The sequence below is a fragment of the Panthera leo genome, chromosome A2, assembly GCF_018350215.1.
Source record: "Panthera leo isolate Ple1 chromosome A2, P.leo_Ple1_pat1.1, whole genome shotgun sequence".
In the NCBI taxonomy this organism is placed as follows: Eukaryota; Metazoa; Chordata; class Mammalia; order Carnivora; family Felidae; genus Panthera; species Panthera leo.
The window spans coordinates 15,920,148-15,944,183 of NC_056680.1; the positions used below are offsets into that span (position 1 = coordinate 15,920,148).

General features: G+C 46.9%; 2 protein-coding genes across 2 annotated transcripts in view; one reads left to right on the top strand and one right to left on the bottom strand.

The window, feature by feature from the left end:
* Nucleotides 1–4,569: 4,569 nt before the first annotated feature.
* Nucleotides 4,570–8,427, top strand: RTP3 (receptor transporter protein 3). The gene is made up of 2 exons (XM_042927507.1): nt 4,570–4,724; nt 7,589–8,427. Exons 1-2 carry the CDS (start codon nt 4,570–4,572, stop codon nt 8,319–8,321), a joined length of 888 nt encoding a protein of 295 aa, XP_042783441.1. The 3' UTR covers nt 8,322–8,427.
* A 5,460-nt stretch (nt 8,428–13,887) lies between these two features.
* Nucleotides 13,888–24,036, bottom strand: part of LRRC2 (leucine rich repeat containing 2) — a 36,876-nt gene continuing 26,727 nt past the window's right edge. The window contains exons 7-9 of the mRNA XM_042927508.1: nt 23,365–23,520; nt 16,927–17,063; nt 13,888–14,015 (exon numbers count right to left, since the gene is read on the bottom strand). Coding sequence (XP_042783442.1) covers nt 13,966–14,015; nt 16,927–17,063; nt 23,365–23,520 — 343 coding nt within the window. The 3' untranslated portion in view covers nt 13,888–13,965. The remainder of the gene's footprint in view (nt 14,016–16,926; nt 17,064–23,364; nt 23,521–24,036) is intronic.

Sequence of the window (24,036 nt, forward strand, 5' to 3'; positions counted from 1 at the left end):
AGTCACATGGTCTCACGCTGGTTCGGGTCTGTTCATTACCTAAGCCCCGGCCCCGGGCTGTGAACCCAGGGGGGTGGGGAAGTTGTGTCAGTGAACAGATAATCAGGAATGGAAACTTTTATCCTATACCAGAGAAGTCATCCTGTTGTCTTGAAGTCATGAATTCTCTGTTGAATAATAAAACCAGTGGTTCAAATGGAACTTTCAAAAGCCCCAAGAGTGAAATACAGGGATGAGGAGACTGATGAGGGTTTTCTCAATCTCTAGAGGAACTAAATTGTCTCTTAAAGGTCTGTTTTGGTTTTATTTTCTCTCTTGCATTCAGCACAGGGACAGCGCAAAATCAAAGAAAAACAGTGGAAGTCATTTTAAACTTGACTTAGCAATTTCCTTGGGGAATAAGATCGCAGAAGCCAGAGTGGTCAGGTTTGAAAGAGAAGAGAGACTTACTTTGACTAAAAAGCTGGGACTGTAAAAGAAGGGCCTCACCCTTGAAAGCATTTTGTACCTATCCTAATGCAGTACCTACACGCCCGGGGCAAGTGGGGACAGATACTAGACAACAAGGGACAGCCTGTACGCCCAGGAGCCCAGGAAATTATTCAAGTTGGCCAATCTACAGTGAGCCCCTGAAACCTAGCTAAGCCCGCCCTGCTCGCCATATACAAACTGCCCCCTACAGCTCCAGGTTATTATTACCTTGTCCCCCGGGGGGTGCAGCCCTCTGGCAACCTTCTGAACTGTAAATCACAAAAAATTCTGCCTTTCATCTGAAGGTCCTCGTGTTGCACCATCAAAAGAAACTTTAAATCATATAAAACAGATCTCATCTCAAGATACTTAATCTAATTATATCTGCAAAGACCCTTTTTCCAAATACAGTCGTTCTCTGGGCCTCAGACTCAGGACAGGAGCCAGCAGAGGGCCTGGAGATCCGGCAGGGGCTAATAGTAGAGCTAACTGCACGAGTCGTCAGAAACTTTCTGGACAAAAGCTGGGTACCAGGGGAGGGCAAGGTTTGGAAGTGATTTCGTTTCCCCAAAGCAGCTCCCCCCGGTAGAAGGGTGGGAGGGAAGACAAACCACGGGGTGGACAAAGAAAATGCAGCCTTTCTCGCGATTTGCCGTGGCCACAGTCCGTAAAGGTGCCCAAAACGCTGGAATAGCAAATGCTGAACCATCGCTCCCAGGGGAAATACAGACTTAGGTTCCTGCCAGCGTCTAGTACCGTTTTGTTCAACTACTCAATACAGAACCTTATGTGGCTTCGGTCTAAAGACACCTTAGTTAGCAAATATTGTTAATTTATTGACACTGAATTCGCGGCCGTCGGCACGAGAACGCGTGCCCGAATGGAGCTTATCTAACACGCACATTCTCTCCGTGAGGCGCATCCCAGCCTGCTCGCGCTTAGTGCACTTGAACTTAGGGGCACCAGGCAGAGCTTGGGCACTACGCTTCGCGGCCACTTCAAACCACGAAACCACCAACCCCAAACCACAAAACTCTGGAAAACATGGCACAAGTAGACCACGAAAAGGACATTTGTGTTCAGCACGAGAGCTGGTGCAAGAAGGCAGGGTGTCGTCTTGTTCAAGGTCAGCGGGGCACATCCCAAGCTTTCCGACATAGCGGCCCCCTCCCAGCAGCAGAGCCAGGCCCCAGCCGATGGTCAGAAAGAGTGACAGCAAAGGTCCCTGACCTTTGGGACCTTGGGAGGAGAACGGCCTCTGGGTTAGAAGGTGGGTGTGAGGAGGGATGCGCCCAGCCATTGCCCACGAGGAAGGGAGGGACAGAACCCTTGCCAGGCAGAGGCAGTGAGATGAGCTCCTGTTTATACACTTAAACCCCCATTTCCAGAGTGGAGGGGTTTCCGTGAGAGTCACCGACCCAAGCGAAGTCCTGGGAATTGTTTTTGTAAAGCTTCAGGGACCAGCGGTGGCTGCCTTCTGGGCCCTTCTCTGCACAGGCATGCCTAGTATCCTTCCTCATAAAAGCCCAAAGTGACTTGTCCACCGTCACACAACCTGTCGGAGCCCCAGACCAAAGACCTGACCACCAGCACGATTCTGTCCCCTGTCCCCTCACCTGCTTTATAAATCTCTCCAGCTGCAGTGAGGCCAGGAAAGAGGTTGCCAAAGTGGCTTCAGCAAACCCCTCCTGCCTCGCCCCTCCTACCTTTCCTTTTCCTCCTTCCCTCCCCTTCCTCTCTCCCACCCCACCCCTGCCTCCTCCCCACAGCTCAGACTGCCAGCGTCTGACCCCGCTGGTGGATGCAACCAGGCGGTCTTAGGACAGTTTTAGGCAGTCTTAGGCCTGGCTGATTCGGGCACAGCACTGGGGGGTGGGGGTGGGGGGGAAGGGGGGGGGCGGCGCAGGGATGGGGAAAATCTCTGCCTCTGAGTCTGCGATTGCTGGCCAGGACCTGCCCGCGTTGTCTTTCCCTTCAGCCTCCTTGTCTCCACCATAACCAGGCCTTGGAATCGCTTGAGGAGTTTTTAGAAATCTGAGGCCCAGACCAGTTCAATGAGAACTTCGGGGCTGGTCCGAGGAATGTGAATCTCTGGCTGTCTTCAGGCCTGCTCAGTTTATGTGCCTCTTCCTAGGCCTTGACACCCCGCTCCTGTCCCAGACACCCAGAATTCTCTGGAAGATCAGGTAAATGACGTTACTCACGATAGAGGGAAGACATTTAGCCTATGTTAACGTAAATGTGACAAACTTTCTCACATCATTAAATGCCTGTGTTCACATACTTCTATCATTTAAGAATTCAGAATTTTCCAGTTAGAATGTTCTTATTGATGGGGCGCTGGGTAGCTCAGTGGGTTAAGCATCTGACTTCGGTTCAGGTCATGATCTCACGATTCAGGAGCACGAGCCCTGCATCGGGCTCTCTGCTTGGGGTTCTCTCTCTCCCTCTCTCTCTGCCCTTCCCCTGCTTGCGCTCTCTCTAACAGGATAAATAAAAAGAACATTTAAAAAAATTTTTTTAATAAAATAAAATAAATACATGAATAGAATATTCTTAGTAGAGCAAGACGCCAAAGGTAATCTTCACAGGACATAGAAACACCGAGCCATCTGGGGATCTTCAAGGTCTCCTTGCACACTGGCTTTCAAGGGCAGTTTTAACAACACAGAACCACCTATGACATGTTCACACAAGACCTCATACCAGACCCAAAAGTTAAGACAGGCCATTGTCTCAATACCCTCTGGTCTCCACCTCCCTCTGAATCACCTCTGTGATGCAGAAAAGCATTTGCATTTATACAACTATCCATGGGTGAGATTTCTTTCTCGGGTGCAATTAGGACGCTGGTGCGGGACCCGGGGCGGGGGGACGAGGGAAGGGGCGTGGAACACGGACCATGCGCTGTTGGGCCCTGGAACTGGACCCGGGGCAGGAGCCACGTCAGCGAAGGCAGGTGCTCTGCGTGGGGCGAACGTGAGCACAGGACGCGGGGCTGGGTGGCACGGAGTGAGGGGCTGTGGCTTAAGGTGTAGGGGTGGATATGGGCTTGGGAGAGGATGGGCTGGGCAGGGCCAAGGGTGGCCTGTGAGGGCTTCAAAGGCCATGCTGAAGTGCCCTGTGCGCGTGGGGCCTTCCACTCCTCCCCCAGCTGCAATGTGGACAGTGGCTGGAGCTGCACAGAGGCACCTGGGGGGGACACCAGGACAGAGGCTCTTGTGCCGCGAGAGGCTGAGGCCGAGGCCACGCAGGAGGATGGCCAGAGGCGGGGCTTTTCTTTTGGAAAGGAGAAAGTGACGCAGGTCAACACCAGGCTGGCTGAGGAGGGGGTGGTCCCCAGAATCTCACCCACCCTCCCTGGGCCGTTGCCTGCCCCCTGCTCCTCTGTCCTTCCTTTTCAAGCCTCTCCTCCAGGAAGTGGGGTCGGGTGTGGCCACTGGCCTCTCACCCCCTTGGGGACCTTGCAGCCTCATCTGGACACCCAGCTTTGTTTGCGTCAGCTTTGTTTTCTAATGGGGAGGAAGTCGAGCCTCAGGAGTCTCCTTGGACAGCCTGGGGGCTGTGAAATCTGGTCCTATGAACGGGAAGCAAAGAGCACAGAGCAGGGGTGCAGGGAGCCGGGGAGGGACACGATGGCCACGGCCCTCTTCTTTGCGGCTCTCCTCCCCAGTCGGGAGCACAGCAGCCCAACGGATAAGGCCTTTCAAGTGCTAGAACCAGAAAGAGCCCGGGGAAGCCTCTATCCATTCCAGATGAAGGGGCAGGCGCTCAGAGCCAGAGTGAGTGCACTTCTTCCAACCCAGGGTCCCGACCTTGCCGTTGGTAATATTTTGTTGGCCGAAACCATGCACGCCGTGTCTTTCGAAATTCCCCGTGGAGGCAAGCACTGTTCTCAGAACTGGGAGCCAGACTCGACTGACCTTTGACCTTGAGGCAGAGAGCTGCTCCACGGGCCCAGTTCAGGTCCACAAAGGGAGAGCGGGCCCCAGCCCTTGCTCTGTAAAGCTGGAAACCTCATGTCCTGCTTCCAGATCCGGGAGAGTCCAGTCAGAGTCCAGGAGATCCTGACGTACCCGGCTCTCCACAGCAGTGGCGATGGGTGAGGACATGGAGGTATGGAAGCAGGTGTTCCAGGAATTAATTCAGGAGCTGAAACCATGGCACAAATGGACCTTGACACTAGACAAAGACCTTCTTCCCAACACCCTGCAGCCAGGGTGGTCACAGTACCAGCAGTGGGCCTTCGCCAGGTGAGTGGGGAACAGGAGGGGACGTATTCCAGAACATTCTTGTTTATTCGTTGCTGTGTATACTTGCTACTTTTCTTTCTTATTTATTTTTTTTAATGTTTATTTATTTTTGAGAGAGAGAGAGTCAGGGACAGAGCAAGAGCAGGGGAGGGGCAGAGAGAGCGGGAGACACAGAATCCGAAGCAGGCTCCAGGCTCTGAGCTGTCAGCACAGAGCCCGACGCGGGGCTCGAACCCACGACCCGTTAGATCACGACCTGAGCCGAAGTCGGACGCTTAACCCACTGAGCCACCCAGGTGCCCCTACTTGCTACTTTTCTTATTCCATTCTGTGCTTGCAAATTGAGCACTACAGGAAGTAAGATGCCCATCACCCAAGAAGCTTTAGCTTCGGTGAAGGCTTTTTCCTTGCTACAGTGAACCTCACACAGTAGCAGGACTGGGCACTGGTGTAGGCAGACGCCTTGATGCAGAGAAATCGGGGGAGGAGATAGCAGTGAGGAAAACTGAGAGAGCTACGTTCCCTGCATACGCTCCCTGCCTCGGGGGACCTGGGGCTCACGACAGAGCCTAGGAGGGAGAGGCCTGAGGAGCCCCTCCAGGAGAGGACAGAGGACAGGGGTAGCTGAGGAATATGCATCTTGTCCCTTCTGCTCCAGGCTGATGGATCCTTTTAAACTAAGACCCTCAGGAGTCCATCCAAAGCCCCACCCTTTTATCCGGGTGGGAAAGCAGAGCTCCAAGGGTCAGGTGGATGGGGTTGCCCACCTGCCAGAGGGTGGGAGGCTGGGACTCTCTCCTAGGACTGGGGCAGGGGCTCGGTGCCTGCCCACTGCCCTCCTCTCCGGGGCAGGGTCTGGGCAGAGGAAACAGAGCTCTCCTGTCCTGGTGGCCCACAGCTTCCCAAGCCAGGAGCACCTGAGCAAAATCTCAGCTTCTTTCTTTCTTCCTTCCTTCCTTTCTTTCTTCCTTCCTTCCTTCCTTCCTTCCTTCCTTCCTTCCTTCCTTTCCTTCCTTCCTTCCATTCCTTCCTTCCATTCCTTCCTTCCTTCCTTCCTTCCTTCCTTCCTTCCTTCCTTCCTTTCTTTCCTTTCTTTCCTTGAACTCTGAGCTGGCACATGAGCAGAGTAGCATGACCCAGAGGGAGGGACAAGGGACAGCAGCCAGAAGAGCAGAGCCCAGCGCCACCCCCCCCCGCCCCCCAAACCACAAACTGTTGGTGATTTGACCTAACACATGGTCCCAGGGTCACCGAGGCGGAGGAAGAAGAGTGAAGCGTTTTCCAAGAGCTTCTGCACTAGATTTGGAAGTAGCCCATGTCACTGCCCACCTCCCATTGGGCAACCGGTCACATTGCCCAACCTAACTGGGCTGTGAAGCAGGAGAGAGCACACAGGCAAGCTGATCAGCATGAGACGGCCCTGCCACCCCGCAGCTTCTGTGTCTCCCATGATTCCCATCGTGGGGGCAGCCATGTGCTTCCCTGCCTCCTTCCCCTCTCTCCATCTCTCCTGCCGTGCGTGTCCAAATATCTGAGCTCAGGAAATTGCCCTCTTCCCTGTGGAGACGAGGTGTCATTCTCTTGTACCCTGAGACCAGGCACACACAGAACCCAACTGGGTTGGAGGGGCGTAAAAGGAGAGACAGCTGGACACTGTGATCTCCCTGTAATACTGGTAGATCAGGGACCCTGGGCAACAGGGCAGAACAATGTTTTTCTTAGGACACTAGACCCTCCCTGATCTGTGGGGCTATGACTTATTGCCTTAGTCTGTTTGGGCAGCTATAAAAAAAACAAAGAAAAACAAAAAAAACAGAACAGAGCAAAACGGAGGCTCCTGGGTGGCTCAGTCAGTTGAGCATCTGGCTTCGGCTCAGGTCATGATCTCGTGGTTCATGGGCTCGAGCCCCATGTCAGTCTCTGTGCCGACAGGTCAGAGCCTGGAGCCTGCTTCAGATCCTGTGTCTCCCTCTCTCTCTCTGCCCCTCCCCTGCTCACGCTCTGCCTCTCTCTGTCTCTCAAAAATAACTAAACATTAAAAAAATTAAAAAAAGAAAAAACAGACTGGGCAGCTTATATGCAACAGACATGATTGCTCATGGTTCTAGGGGCCGGAAGTCCAAGGTCAGGGTGCTAGCTGGTCAGGTGAGAGCCCTCTTCTGGGTTGTTTCTGGGTTGACTTCTGTTGTATCCTCACGTGGTGGGAGGAGCTGGGGAGCTCTACGGGATCTTTTTGATAAGAGCACTAATCCCATTCGCATGGGCTCCCCCCTATGACCTAATCACATCCCAAAGGCCTTCTAACATCGTCCATCACCTTTGAAGGGTAGGATTCCGGCATGTGAATTGCGGGGAGGCATGTGAATTGCGGGGAGGCATAAACTTTCAACCAACACCCATTTGTACCACTGGTGGATTTTAGTTCAGGGTTCTTGGGGGCTGATTTAATGGCTGCTGTTGCACCTGTAGCTTTTTGACCCACTTCAGTCTACATTTGAAGAAGCCTTGGTTTGGGGCCAGGAGCCTGGAGGTCTAGTCCTGCTTCTTACGCCCACTGAGTCTCTGCACACGATTAGTTCCAACACGTGCCTCATCTCCAGCGTGATCGAGTTGGACTTAGAAAATCCCCTCCAGTGCAGACACCTTGTGATTAGCCATTTTCATGACAGACACCTGTGGGTCCCAAGGCATGTGGGCAACACCATGGAGGCAGGAGTGAGGGGCTCGCTGAGTTCTTTCCCCACTCACCGCAGCCCCGGTCAAACCACATCTGTGTGTTGTTGGGTCCCCTTTCTTCCCTCTGGCCCAGCCCCCAACTCAGCCTTCCTGGGCCAAACTGAGGGTCTCATCTTCTGTCTCCACAGGTTCCAGTGCTCCCTGTGCTCTCGTCGTTGGGCCTCTTCCCAAGTTCAGGTCCTTTTCCACATGCACAAGAGTAAGGGGGAACCCCAGGGCCAGGTGAAGATGAGGGTCTTTGCCCAGAGATGTCGGAAGTGCTGTCAGTCTCCATTTGAGGTTCCCGAGTTCACCACAGAGAACATCTCAAGGATCCTGAATAACTTGGTGTTCCGAATTCTGAAGAAATGCTACAGAGAAGGATTTAAGTCAATGGAGGAGCTTCCTATGATCAAGGAAATCTCTCTTGAGGGGCCGCATGACAGTAACAACTGTGAGGCATGTCTACAGGGCTTTTGTGCTCAGAGTGGGGTGGGTCCAGCTGTGCAGGCACCGGTGTCCCCAGCACTTGCCTCCATAAGCTCACCTACTTTCGGGACCATCATTCCCGTGCCCTCTCCCGCAGGGAGTGGCACCACAGTGGACGCGGTGAACACCCAGGCCAACAAGGGGAAGCCTTTACCCAGACCCTCGTATGCAGGGCCCACGCAGGCTGCCAGCCTCCCCACCCACTGGAGCCCGAGAGCAAACACCTACCACCACATGGAGAGGCGAGTTCAGGTCTCCCGCTGGAGGGAAGGACTCTGTTCCCACATAGCCCCGAATCCCAGGTGCAGGTATGGGAATGTTTGCTGTTTTTGCCTCGTTCTAGTCATCGTGGTGGTGATTATCGTAGAGACTGTTCAGTGGATCTCAAGGTGATGCCAAGTTCAAAGTCATGTAGTATGATCCCAAGGATGGGAAATTTCCAGAATAGGTAAATACAGAGACAGGGAGCAGATTGGTGACTGCCAGGGGCTGTGGGGAAGGGGATTAATCTGTACGGGGGCTTTTTTTGGGTGGGGGGAGTTGGTGAGTGGTGATGAAAATGTTTGGCTCAAGATGGAGCAGGTGGTTGTACAGCACTGTGAATTCGGTAAAGGCCATTGAATTGTTCATTTTTAAATGGTTGATTTCATGTGAGCTTTAACGGTTAATTTCATGTTAATTTCACCTCCATTCAATGTTATTTAAAAGACACTGAAATCCCGCTTGTTCTCTGTAGACCGAAACCATTATAGCCCACAGAACCATCTGGAAATCTCAGGAGACCCGTGGGTCCTCTCACCAGAGAAGCTTGCCCAGACCCTGTGACATCAGTCTGTGGAGGCACTTGCTGTGGTTTTCATTAGGCTGAAAACCTGGGTCTCAAAGCAGTGGTCTCCACAGCAGGGTCCACACAGCTCAGGGGGGACCAAGGTAGCACCACCTGTGTGGTCAAGGTAGGACCATCTACCCAGGTTGGGGCTAGAACCTGCAAACTCCATTTTTTGTTTCTTTGTCCTTTACTATTTCTTGTTGTGTGGCTTATAATGTATGTTGATGTATGAGTAGAATGGTATTGTGACACGATGTGTAAATAAACAAATACACACCCACTTGGAGTGCGTGCTCAGCTTGTCACTGACTTCTTCATTTTCAGAACTCTGTACCCATTAGACGACAACTCGCGTTTTCTCCCTCCCTCAATCCCTGCTAACCACCATTCTTCTTTCTGTCTCCGTGAATGTGACTTCCCTGAGGACCTTACATAGGCAGACTCAGACAGCGTTTGTCTTCTTGTCACTGGTTGATTTCACTTAGCGTAATATCCTCCTGTTTCCTCCACGTTGTAGCATGGGAAGGATTTCCTTCCTTTCTGACGCTGAATTATATTCCATGGTTTGTATATCCCGCATTCTGTTTATCCATCTGCAGACATCCGGGTGGCTCCCACCTCCCAAAATGCAAATGTATCAATAGCTCTTTGAGACCCTCCTTTCAACTCGTTTGGATACACACTCAGAAGTGGAAATGGTAGAACATACAGTAATTCTATTTTTAAGTTTTTGAGGAAGTGCCCTGCTATTTTCCATAGCGATTCTACCGTTTTACACTCTCACCAACAGGGACAAGGGTTCCAACTTCTCCACATCCTCACCAACACTTTACTTTCTGGGTTGTTGTTTTCTTTATAATAGCTATACCAATGGGTGTGCTAAATTTCTAGAAAATACAATTTTTTTTACCATGGAAGTTTTCTTTTTTTAAGCAAAGATCTTTTTTATTGTTTTTTTTAATGTTTATTTTTTATTTTTGAGAGAGAGAGCATGTGTAAACAGGGGAAGGGCAGAGAGGGAGGGAGACACAGAGTCCGAAGCAGGCTCCAGGCTCCGAGCTGTCAGCACAGAGCCTGTCACGGGGCTCAAACTCACAAACCGTGAGATCGTGACCTGAGCCGAAGTTGGACGCTTAACCGACTGAGCCACCCAGGCGCCCCAGCAAGCTTACTCTTTCAAGGCAATATCAGAAATAATATTTGTACATCTCAGCACAGACAGAAGTATTGGGAACACAAAAGAAATGTGTAGGCAAATTCTTCTGGGGCTTGCTATTTGTTTTCAAATATTTGAGCCCAGTCTGTATACCTATTCAGCAAACTCCGGAAACTTAAAATGTGATAGTGGACAAGACAGTTACAAACACATGTCTAAGGAACAAGCGTACCTAGTAGCCCCATAAACAGCTGGCAGCTGAGTGACCAGTGAGGTAGGAAGGACATGGTGGGTCGTTAATATAAAAAGGGGTTCTGGGGCACCTGGGTAGCTCAGTTGGTTAAACATCCAACTCTCGGTTTCGGCTCAGGTCATGATCTCATGGTTTTGTGAGTTCGAGCTCTGCATCAGGCTCTGTGCTGACAGTGCAGAGCCTGCTTGGGATTCTCTCTCTCTCTCTCTCTCTCTCTCTCTCCCCCCCCCATCATGTTGTCACTGTCTCTCTCAAAATAAATAAACTTAAAAAAAATGTTTTTTGAAATTTTTAGTGGAAGGCAAGTCATAAAATGTTTAAGATGGAATCAGCCTTAGAAATTGTCTTCTCGGGGCACCTGGGTGGCTTAGTCAGTTAAGCATCCAGCTTCAGCTCAGGTCACCATCTTGCGGTTTGTGGGTTTGAGCCCCGCATCAGGCTCTCCGCTGTCAGCACAGGACCTGCTTCAGATCCTCTGTCCCCCTCTCTCGCTGTCCCTCCCCCACTTGCTCATGTTCTCTCTCTCCCTCTCTAAAATAAATACAACTTAAAAAAATAAAGATTTATTTTACTTTTTACTTCTTGAGAGAGTCCTGGATCCCTGAGTCCCGGTGGTGACCAGATTGCAGAAGAGCCTGGAACGGGCATGTGCGTGTGAGTCCACGTTTGCACAATAAAGAGATGGCACATACAGGGAGGTGGGAAACACGTGCCGATATCCCTCCCAGAAAGACTCTACTGTATCCAAAGATAAGCGGGATGGGTGGAATGATTTAGTGTCTGTCAATAAGGAAAACAAACTAGAACACAGTAGAAAACTTAGATAATGGGGACATTAAGGGAAGCGGATGTTGAACAATTTGTAAGCTCACTGAAGACTAGAGTCAAGAACTTTCATTTCAAGAAGGAATTGGAAAGTACGTTAAAATCCTAAGAAGTGTTGTCACATGATCAAAAGTTACTCTGATACCAAATATTGCTACTGACAAGTAGGGTGGGGGAAACTATTTGCTGTCCCTGTGCATCAGGAATGGAGCAGACTTAGGACACGGGAAATTAGAATCGAGTAAACCTACACCCACCACAAAACAGTACCTCGAAGTACGTTTTCCTTCCTGCTCAGAAGTAGTGAGAGACTCAAGAGACACACTGAGGTGGGAAGGAAAGGATACAGAGAAGGAAAGACAGTAACTGATTTCTGGACCTTTCTGTTTGCCATCATCACGAAGTTACCCTAAACTGGGGTTTGGCAAGCACGCCAACCGGTCATTCTAGAAAGCTCCAGTCAAGAAATGTGATGAGGACCTTGCTAGTAAGTAAAATGCACCACCGAATGATTTCACCTGAGTGTCTTTGTCCCTTTAACGTCCAATGTATGAAAACGGGTATACTAATAAGCTTTTGGAACCAGAGCATTTTTCTTCTAAGAAGTACATCTTATGCCTTTATTCATGTAGCTTTAGTGCTCATACCTGTGCCCGCAATGGAAATTCCTTTTCCAAATTATGAATCGGTTCATACGCATCACATCAAATTTTCAAATCTCTAGGGTATTTCCACTAAAATACATATTCTGCGCTATAATCTGGCTGCATTTTTATACATATATGAATAGATTAAGTAGTGTCCTACAAACGTCATATTCAAACAATATATTTGGTTTGGGATATCATGTAGCATGAGATAATTATATATCAGTGCAGTACTTTTTACCTTATATGTAACACCAACACAAAGTTTTTGCACAAAAGACTGGTTTTATTGAAATAAATTTTACATAAGTCATGGACAATGTTCATGAAAGCCCCATTTGCCCCCCTTTAAGATTTATTTTCTATTTGACTATCTACAACATATACCTTGGCATGAAACAAAGTCTCAAACTTATTCGAGTAGTTCAATTAATAAATTTCAGTCCCGATTTTAAGGAGGTAAAAAGAAAAATATAATTGTTTGCTGTTCACGTGAAGTGATTTCTCATTTTCCTACTCTTTTCATCTCTTAACCTACTTCTCAGAGTTTGTTTCTAACTTGAGGCAATCCTCCGCTGAAGTATTACCATGTGATTCTAGAATGCTCTACCCGTTTTGCATCTGTTGAGGATAAAATACTTGGAATTATGATTCAGTCTACCAAGACAAAATATGGGGGGGGGGGGGGGTCATAGTAGCCCTTCTGATAAGAGAAAATAAAAATCACCCTTCATTTCTTCCCCCAAAACTCAACTGGCTAGATGTGCGTGTTCAATATGGTAGCCACCTGTGGCAATCTAAAATTAAATTTAATTAAAAATTCTAAATTACTTAAAAATTCTGCAGTTATGCCAGTCATTGTTCAAGTGGTCAAAAAGCACATGTATCTGGGGGTCACTACATTTGGACAGCACAGATATAGAACATTTCCATCACTGCAGAAAATCCTACTTAACAGCACTGAACTAGACCATGTAGGAGTTGATTCATATATAAATATGTGAAATATGCACTTTTTCCTTCTTAGTCACGAGAGCTACTTGTTAAAGCTTATCTTCAACTCACAATCCTGTTGATTTTAGCTCAAGACAATGGTATAAAAATAGATATTTGTACAATTTCTCCAAATCATACGATGTGTTGTAAGAGTCCAAAGCCCTAAAATGAATCCCATCTTTGCCACCATAAAACAGTCTCATGAGCTCCCTGCGGACTGCAGCATTATGGCCATGGGCAGAGTTCTCCTGTGGTATCTGCAAGGAAGCCTTGCTAGGGGCTCCTCACCATGGTGGACTAGCCATCCCTGCTATCCTGTGCAGCCACCTTGGAAGAGGAGTCCCTGAGGGTACTACCTCTGCTCCCTGGTCTAAGGTGGGTCTCAGGACTCCCAAGGTTCCCACTCAGGGCAGGGGGACCATCCATGCAGCCCACATAAGGCTTCCTAGGACCAGCCAGGCCCCACACGGCCTCTGCTAGGGCCCCCAGTGCACCCTCTGAATGTCCTGTGCCCAATGCACGGGCAGACAATCCAGCCCTTCTTTCTACAGTCAATGCCCAAATTATGCCCAAAGTCTCTCCCAAGACCCTACACTTACAAAACATCATTGAAAAATATGAAAATAGCAGTTTGTATAAGCCCAAGGAAAACTCTCCTCAGTAAAAGAAATCATACATTAAAACTCCTTCAAAATAGGGGTGCCTGGTGGTTCGGTTGGTTAAGCGTCCGACTTCAGCTCAAGTCATGATCTCACGGTCCGTGTGTTCGAGCCCCATGTCAGACTCTGTGCTGACAGCTCAGAGCCTGGAGCCTGCTTCAGATTCTGTGTCTCTCTTCCTCTCTCTGCCCCTCCCCCATTTGCACACTCTCTCTCTCTCTGTCTCTCAAAAATAAATAAAATGTTAAAAAAAATTTTTAATAAAAAAATAAAGGTAAATAAAATAAAATCTCATTTGACTAGCCCAATACAAATGTTCTTTTTACAACCCCTTTCTTTATTCCTGGATTCTTAAAATCAGTGCGATCAACTTCCTAATTTGGTCTTTGAGTTATAATTTTTAAAACGAACGCATTTTCTAAAATATTAAAGGTGGATTGTTTAGAAATAAGTATATGCAAATGAACCCTTACATATTACTTCTATAAACCCATTTATCAACTCTCCAGCCCCCAGAGAGAAGTATTCATAAATGTGAAATTTGAAAACCATTTTTCCTAACTATGACCGTGATGTCTAGACTTTGTCCTTACGCACAAACCGTTATTCCACAACACCAAGATTGCTAGCTCCACGGGACAGGGAGATTCTGCAGTCTTCTGATGGATGGTATTAAAGCTGAAGGCTGAAAGATACTTTGGTGGTATAGCTGGGAACAGATTCTGTAACAAGAGGAACAAGTCGATTCAACCAGTCCCCATTTTATCACCAACTGTAGCTACAAGCCATGGCTTAGGTCACCACACAAGTTACTACGTCATATGTTAAGGGTAGAGATAAATGCACTCTCCTGTCCCCATTAAGGGTGACATTTGCCTTCACCAATCCTAGTCGTGCGTTAGAAACATTTACATCTAGAAGAGAATTCTTAACCCTCATTCTTTTGCAATCTCTCCAACAGACTCACACGGCTGCATCAGGATCTGGGAACCTTTATGACCCTAAAATAATACCGACTGACAAAAGAGAAATCAAAGCCCAAGGACCTGAGACTGTGGACACCAGGTAGAAGAGAAGATGGTTTGGGAGCAAAGTTGGGGCTATTCCTAAACCAAGTAGGATCTTAGGAAGTATGCCTTTTCTTAGTCTTGCTGTTGACACTGGTTACTGCCCACTCTGTCTTCACAGCCAAATTCTGTCAAAGGATGGTCTAGACCAATGGCTCTCCAGGTGAGGCTCCCGGACCCAAGGCATCAACATCACCTGGGAACTTGTTAGAAATGCACGTTCTAAGCCCTACCCCGGACCTGGCGAGTCAAAATCTCGGAGGGCGGGGCCTGCAGGTGATTTTTTTAGGTTCACTAATGCTTGAGGACCAGTGAGGAGTTTCACTTCCTCATTGTGCTTGAATCACATGACGTTGGAGGGTCACATGTCTCACTAAAGCTACCCTTTTTTCCTTACAGCTTTGGACTCTGGGTCTGACTCAGACATTAGAGTGAAAGGGAAGGAGAGAAAAGAGGGAAGACACCACGATGAAGAAAAGAAAACAAACTTTAAAAATATGCCCAACCACATATAGGTTGAACTGTTAAGAAATTGTCATTTTTGGGGATGCCTGGGTGGCTCGGACAGTTAAGCATCCAACTTCAGCTCAGGTCATGATCTCACGGTTCATGGGTTTGAACCCCACATCGGACTCTGTGCTGACAGCTCAGAGCCTAGAGCCTGTTTCAGATTCTGTCTCTCTCTCTTTCTCTCTCTCTCTCTCTGCCTCTCCCCCGCTTGTGCACTCTCTCTCTCTCTCTTTCTTAAAAATAAACTTTAAAAAAATTTAAAACAAAGAAATTGTCATTTTTACAGGTAAAAACCAGCTGAATATTGGCAATATCCTGTGAACCAATATAAACATATGAAGGATAGAATTATTATAATTATTTAGAAATAAATGAGTGAGTTCAAAAGCTATCATCACTAGAGGAGCCTGAGTGGCTCAGCTAGTTAAGCGTCTGACTTCGGGCTCAGGTTCTGATCTCAGGGTTCATAAGTTCAAGCCCCATGTCAGGCTCTGTGCTGACAGCCCAGGACTGGAGCCTGCTTTGGATTCTAGGTCTCTCTCTGTCTCTGCCTCTCCCCCACTCATACTCTGCCTCTCAAAAATAAATAAACATTAAAAAAATTAAAATGAAAAAAGCTATCAACACTAAAGTTAAATTTTAAAAGCAAATTATGTTATCGCTGACCAACAGATCCAAAGCTAAATACCTGTGTTCTCTAATTCTTTCTTGCATTTTTAAACAATAACTCTAAAATGCAACTATGAACAAATCAACAAAATATAACAATGAAGGTTTACCCAAGAGGAAAATTATACAATCCAAAGATAAATTTTGACAAAATAAATGGTTCTCTATTTGTTTCATGTTTCACACAAATTTCTAATTTATTTCACAATATTTGGTTTTCTCAAAGATTTTTTAGTGTTTATTTTTGAGAGAGAGAGAGAGAGAGAGCAAGTGGGAGAGGGGCAGAGACAGAGGGAGACAGAGGATCCGAAGTCTGCTCTGGGCTGAGAGCAGAGAGACCATTGTGGGGCTCAAACTCACGAACCGTGAGATCGTGACCTGAGCTGAGGTTGGACATTCAACCGACCAAGCCACCCAGGCGCTCCTATCTCGTAATATTTCAACATCCAAGATTAGGGATGACCAAATAGATCGGAGGTAAAAGTTTTAATTTGACAAATAAATGGTGTCTTTCAGTGCTGTCATGAAACCCCTGAATAGCTACATGTGATCAATCATCTTTAGTCCATGAATGGGGGGTGGGGGGCGGGCAGCAAGCCCACATGCAAATTTTCTGAGGGTGACCGAGGTGCACATTTTCAAAGCTCTGGGGGCCAGGGCCACCTCCTCCCTAAATCCACCTGCGGGACATCTTTCTGGCAGGTCCATACCTAACTCACAAAAACAAGGGACCTGGAAAAGTAAGAGAGAACTCTCAGGCATCCATACCCAGGAAGCAGGTGGCAATTAGAAAAACAAAGAGTGACTTATGCCTTTTTCCTGTGTTTGTGTGCTTGTGGCAGAAAGAAGGGCTTCTGACATTCCGGAAAACACTTTGGAAAACAGCCACTGGGGGGAAGGCTTCCCGCCCTTTCCTGAGGTCCTGTGACCGCCCGTGCTCCTCTGTAATATCACCACCCGTGGGAAAACCAGAGCTAAACCAACCTAGGTACTAGTCTGCCACCTCGCGTTTTTCCTTTTGTGATTTTTATATATAAGTGGACCTTGATTTATGTAAGACCCAACTTTTCTAAAGTTGAACTTAAATGGACTTTGAAATGGAATCTTACCTTCCCATTAACTAGGATAGCCTTTTGTCAATGTCATTTAGTTAAAAACTCATATACAGTCAGTAATGCCAAGTCTGAAGTGTATGCTCCCTGGCCTGTCAAATAGTTGATGACAAGTACACTAGAAAATGTTAGTATTTTAGAGAAACTATAGATATTTGGTACCTGGAAAAATAACCAATTAGCGTGTTGTCGATGTGACTTGTGTCAAATGTGTCGCATGAGCGCACAGAATCCTGTATATTCATTTAAAAGAATTTTAAAGGTGATTGACGTACCTCTTTCTTTAAGATCTTCAATATAGGCTTTCAAAAATTCTTTATCAAAGTGTTGACGATCTTGTTCACTTTCCATCACTTCCACACCGTCTTCACACTGGGTATTATCAATAGGATTGTCCATAAGGCTTACAAATCTATTCGAGAAAATATGGACAGTATCACATTTTCACCTGTGCATTTTTAACCGCAACATTCCTCTCACATGAAGTGAAGTTTTGTGGTACTGAATCGCAAGTTCTTGGTTATCCTTGAAGGTCACAGCCGGCCACATAATATTAACGTCACCAGTGGAACTGCCCTGTGGAAAAATCTAACAGGATTATGGGAGCAGTCCTGCCTGCTCAGGGCCTGCTGGGAAAATGAGAGCTACTTAGATGCAAAGGACAGTGGACAGGAGGCCCTGAGACAGACGCTAACCCTTGCTCACAGTCAGGCCCTTTAAACTGGGTGATGTCCAATGGAATAGAATAGAAACCCCAGAACTAGACCCACAAACGTATGGCCAACTCATCTTTGACAAAGCAGGAAAGAACATCCAATGGAAAAAAGACAGTCTCTTTAACAAATGGTGCTGGGAGAACTGGACAGCAACATGCAGAAGGTTGAAACTAGAGCACTTTCTCACACCATTCACAAAAATAAACTCAAAATGGATAAAGGACCTGAATGTGAGACAGGAAACCATCAAAACCCTAGAGGAGAAAGCAGGAAAAGACCTCTCTGACCTCAGCCGTAGCAATTTCTTACTTGACACATCCCCAAAGGCAAGGGAATTAAAAGCAAAAATGAACTACTGGGACTTTATGAAGATAAAAAGCTTCTGCACAGCAAAGGAAACAACCAATAAAACTAAAAGGCAACCAACAGAATGGGAAAAGATATTTGCAGATGACATATCAGACAAAGGGCTAGTATCCAAAATCTATAAAGAGTTCACCAAACTCCACACCCAAAAAACAAATAATCCAGTGAAGAAATGGGCAGAAAACATGAATAGACACTTCTCTAAAGAAGACATCCGGATGACCAACAGGCACATGAAAAGATGCTCAACGTCGCTCCTCATCAGGGAAATACAAATCAAAACCACACTCAGATATCACCTCACACCAGTCAGAGTGGCCAAAATGAACAAATCAGGAGACTATAGATGCTGGAGAGGATGTGGAGAAACGGGAACCCTCTTGCACTGTTGGTGGGAATGCAAATTGGTGCAGCCACTCTGGAAAACAGTGTGGAGGTTCCTCAAAAAATTAAAAATAGACCTACCCTATGACCCAGCAATAGCACTGCTAGGAATTTACCCAAGGGATACAGGAGTACTGATGCATAGGGGCACTTGTACCCCAATGTTTATAGCAGCACTCTCAACAATAGCCAAATTGTGGAAAGAGCCTAAATGTCCATCAACTGATGAATGGATAAAGAAATTGTGGTTGATATACACAATGGAGTACTACGTGGCAATGAGAAAGCACGAAATATGGCCCTTTGTAGCAACGTGGATGGAACTGGAGAGTGTGATGCTAAGTGAAATAAGCTATACAGAGAAAGACAGATACCATATGGTTTCACTCTTATGTGGATCCTGAGAAACTTAACAGAAACCCATGGGGGAGGGGAAGGAAAAAAAAAAAAAAAGGAGGTTAGAGTGGAAGAGAGCCAAAGCATAAGAGACTCTTAAAAACTGAGAACAAACTGAGGGTTGATGGGGGGTGGGAGGGAGGGGAGGGTGGGCGATGGGTATTGAGGAGGGCACCTTTTGGGATGAGCACTGGGTGTCGTATGGAAACCAATTTGACAATAAACTTCATATATTGAAAAAAAAATTTTTTTTAAATAATAAACTGGGTGATGTCCTACTATGTTTGCTATGACTCCCAACTAGTGTTATCAAACTCTAAAACGAGGTGAGTTAAGTTACAGAGGACACTCAATAGACAAAATCCCCACAACGAAAAAGATGGAAAGGAAAGAAACGAAAATGGGATTTGATCTGTCTTCACAGTTTTCAAAGATGTTTTGATGTGAAAGGGGATGTTATTATTTCAATTCAAAATAGGAAATCCCTCAGGGCACCTGGGTGGCTCAGTGGGTTAAGCATCCGACTTCGGCTCAGGTCATGATCTCACCGTTCGTGGGTTCGAGCCCCGCGTCGGGCTCTGTGCTGACAGCTGGGAGCCTGGAACTTGCTTGGGATTCTGTGTCTCCCTCTCTCTCTGCCCCTCCCCCACTTGCGCACACACACACACACACACACACACACACTGTCTCTCTCAAAAATAAATAAACATTAAAACAAAATTTTTTTTAATAAAAAGAAGAAAAAAAGGAAATCCCTCAAATAGTCTTTGGTCTGTGGGTCCGGCCGGCTTGGGCGATAGCTGTTCTCATTGGTTTGTAGGAGTTCTATATACATGGAAGATAAAGCCACCCATCTATCCTATTTCAGTACACATATTCCTTAGTTCATTTCCCTTTTAACTTTATTTAATGTCTAACGTGGAGAGAGCAACAAAGTTGTAATTTCCTTTGCAAGCTCTTTCATTGAATTAATTTTATCGCCCTTCGCTATCCAGGAAAAAAGAAAAAGCCTGTAGGTTATCATTCTTCAATGTTTTATCCAAGTAATCGCTGTCTGTATTTTATTTTTTGCTGTTTATTTATTCATTTTGAGTGACAAAGAGAACAAGAGCAGAGGGAAGAGAGAGAGAGAGAGAGAGAGAGAGAGAGAGAGGAAGAGAGAAAGGGAGAGAGAGGGAATCCCAAGAAGGCTCTAGGCCATCAACTCAGAGCCCGACACAGGGCCTGGATCCTGTGAACTGTGAGATCACGACCTGAGCTGCAATCAAGAGTCAGATGCTTCGTCGACTGAGCCACCCAAGCGCCCCTGTATGTATTTTAAAATTTGATAGGCACAAGGATACTTTTTATTGAAAGCCATAGTCTCTCACCCTGCCTCTGTCTCTCAGATCCCAGAGGCAAGCTCTTTCATCTGTGAATCATTATTTTTACTTAACCTGCCGGAAATCTCTTTTACGCAGGACAAATACTTCAATGTTGTTACATCAAGCGGAGGCATCCCTTCTCTTCCCTTCAGTTGCCCGACCCTCCCACCTCCCAGTTTTTACGATCCATACTTTCACTTTTTCAACATCCTAGTATGAAAATTTTCCAACGTTCAAAAGGGTCGAAAAAATTTTACAGTGAACACCCCCATACCCACCACCTAGGTTCCATACGTAAGATTTTATGGCTTTTGCCTTATCACACACCCAGCCGTCCTCCCTCCATCCACTCGTCAGGCCGTCTTATTTTTTGATGCATTCAAAGCACATCGCAGACATCACAGACTTTTACTTTTGCATTAACACCAACGCTGTCCGCATCCTGATCCAAAACCGTATTTAACTTTTCCATCTTGCCTGAAGTTTGATTCTAAAGTTGAAAAATTTGTATTCTTGGGACAATTATCTGGGAAGGCTTGGTGATGCCTTCTCCCTGGGGAGGCTCCAAACACAGAACTCCGGGGTCTTTCCCCCAGGGCCACCCTAGAGGAAACCTCAGGCTTTTGGCCAGGGGGCCAGACTGCGGGGGGTGAGTGGTCTGCCGGATGGAATCGAGGAGGAGATTGGAAGGTGGGGGGGCCATCTGTTTACATGAGATTTTCCTTTATTTTTAGCACCATGTCTCAGGCGGCACCAACACGTGCCTGGAATTTCTGACCTCGAGCTTCTTCGGAGTTCTCCAGGGCAAATGGGCTCAGTTTCTTGGTTTCTAAACTTGGTTTCTAAACTTGGTTGCCATACAATTTTTATCAGTCACCACTGTTCTGTCTGCCGTTTGTCTCCCAAAGTTGTCTTATGGTCTCTCATTCGGGGAAAGCCTTCTCCCGCTTTCTCGATCATTGTCGATTGTAGGTTTTATTATTTTCCTCATCTCAGCGGGGTCTCCAGAAGGATAGGTGTTAAATACGTGGTCAAGCTACCATCATTAACATCGTATTCCTTTTATAGTTTTCTTTTTACATTTAATCTGTGGCTTTCTCTGTATGTCTTCCTACATGCTGTATACGATACACAGCACATACATGGCTATGTGCCGTAAGCTGTCTTACGCTATAAAGTGACGAACAGACTTTGTCTTTCCCTGAGTAGCCAACTTCCTTAATGGCGTATTAAGTCACTCATACCTTCCCCACTGGTTTATGAAAATCCCTGTATCATATACTAGGGTTAATTTCAGTACTACCTATTCTGTTCTAATAATTCACCTACGAATCATTGCCTAACACGACCTCATTTTAATTATTACACGCCAGTTTTTTGTTTTAAGTTTATTTATTTATTTTGAGAGAGAGAGTGAGCGTGGGAGGGACAGAGAGAGAGAGAGAGAGAGAGAGAGAGAGAGAGAGAATCCCAAGCAGACTCTACGTTGTCAGCATGGAGCCCGATGCAGGGTTCGAACTCACAAACCGTGAGGTCATGACCTGAGCTGAAACCAAGAGTCGGACGCTTAACCCGACTGAGCCACACAGGTGCCCCTTTATTCTACCTTTTAAACCCATCATAATTCTCAGTAAGGCAAATTCTGCCCTGTCACTCTTGTTTTCCAAAGTTATCATTGCTGTTCTTAGCTTTTTGCCTTTTAGGTGTACTTTCACATCAGCTTTTCAAGTTCCAAAAAAAGAAATTCCACTGGAGTTATGGTTGGGATCATATTATACACTTAAGTATAATTTTTGGAAGAAATCATATGTTTATAGTCTTTTCATCCAGAAAAGACAGTATGTCTTTCCAAATATTCAAGACCTCTTCGATAGGCTTTGGGAGCACTTTTTAGTTTATTCCTTATAAAGAGCTATTTTGCTAGCATTTTGTCTAGATTTCTTTTTTAGGTTTTTATATTTTTGGCTAATACTATTACTGTCATTATTCCCTTCCACTATTTTTCTATAGGTTATTTATAGAAGTCTTAATGCAAACTTATATCTAGGGGTTTTTTTATTAAACTTTTAGGGGCGCCTGGGGGGCTCAGTCGGTTGAATGTCCGACTTCGGCTCAGGTCACGATCTCACACTTCATGGGTTCAAGCCCCTTGTCAGACTCTGTGCTGACAGTTCAGAGCCTGAAGCCTATTTCGGATTCTGTGTCTTCCTCTCTGTCTCTGTCCCTCCCCCACTTGTGATCTGTCTCTCTCTCTCAAAAATAAATAAACATTAAAAAAAATTTACACTTTTATTAATTCAAAGAGCTTCCATCCGGTTCTTTGAGATTTCCGAGTCCTACAATTATTATCGTTTGACATGATTTTAGTTGCCTGCACACAGGGCAGTTTTACCCTGAACGGAAGTCTCCTGACCGGAAGCCTCCCTCCCGTGCATCCTTGGTTGAGAAGCTGTCACGCCTGCTCCCAGCTGGCTGAATGTGGAAGGGGCTTAAGGGTGGGTCCTGCCAGCCCTCTCACCAGGGGGCCCCTTCTGGTCCAGAAGACATTCCTGGGACAGCCAAGGACAGGGGAGGACCCATTCCAGTGAAAAGAGTATGGTGGGGCAGTGGGGAGATGTCATACCCCATTCATCTTGTGATTACACAGTGATGGATGTAGTCTCTCTCTTTGCAGTTGTCAACTTCTTTATTTCTGTCTGCTATGCATCTTATTGCCAGGATTGGAAGACGAGGAAGATTTATGCTGATAGTGAGCATTTACCACTGGAAGAATTGGGCGCCCCTGGGAAAGAGCCCCTTGAATGATGGTCTTAGCCAACAACTGGTACTCAAGGCAGGGGGACACTCTGGACACAGTGATGAAATGGCTGTCACTGGAGTGGCCTCGTGTAAAGCTTCCTGGAATGGGTCAAAACGGGCTCAGGAGAGAGGTGATGGGGGGACCCCCAAAGTCTCAAATTCTGGCAGCCGGGAGCCGAGGGGATGTGCCCTGGGGTCAGCTTCAAGGGAGGGTGGAGCGGGGGGCTTTTCAAGTCCACTGCCAAGGTAAGAAAGACCGTTCAGTGTCTCACGCCAGATTGGAATCTGTTTGGGTCACATTTGCATGGATGGTTTTTCTGAGTTTGGGGTGGTTTACACATACCTTTAAGGAAACCAGAGAGCGAGGCAACCAGGAAACATTCAAAGCCACTGACCCTCCAGGCTCAACAACAGACCAGGGAGCCCTGGACAACTGCCCTGTCACGCTTCAAACAGCGGTAGCATTTGCCCAGAAATCCTCTGAGTTCTACCTCCCCATGCCAGTGGCCAAAACCTTCAAAATCCTGTAAAAAGGCATCGGAACCCCTGTGAACCTCTGTGAACAGGGATCAGGTCCTCAGAGCACAAGAACCACCTAACCTGGTTCCTGAAACAGGCGGGCGCCCAGGCTCCAGGCTCCAGGCACTCCTTACCTTGTGTCTGACTGTCTCTACTGGGATCTACTCACTTTAAAGGTGTGGACGAGTCACACAGGGCCGTGGGGAGCTCCACCAAATGGTCCCCACTGACGACTAACAAGGCCAGCTTCTTTAGGTTAAGCAAGGCATACGGAAGATAGGTCAGCTTGTTCTTATACAAGATAAAGGTCTGCAGCTCTTCTAGCCTAAGAAGGAGCAAAAGGCAATAAAATATGAGGACTGACGTCACAGCTGAAAAACCAAAGCAAATGACACATCAATTCTGGTATGAAATCCCTATAGGCGACCCCTGCGAGAATAAGCTGACTTCAAAATTTAAATAGAGTCATGCCAGGTGACGTGAATTTGAAGTTTTCGCTGGCTTAATTGCCAGCCGAAGACCCAAAGAGAGCAGCGGGATAAGCAAACTGCACAACGTGCACGAGGCCGAGAGGGGGCCTGACACCCGGTCATCCCTCCAAGGAGCCGTCGCATTCCCCTGGGTCAGCGGGGCGTGGGAAAGGACCCGCCCTGGAGCTGGGCTGAGAATGAACAGATTTGGGCAACATATTGCCTTGTGCACATCTGGAAAGCACAGGATTCCTCCCCCGTCATATTTCCTATCTTTGAAATGGAAAAGCAACCCGCAGAATGAACAGGAAACGAGCAAACTACGCTCCAGCTGTGTTTCACTTCTTTCCCATTTTATTCTAACTCAGTGA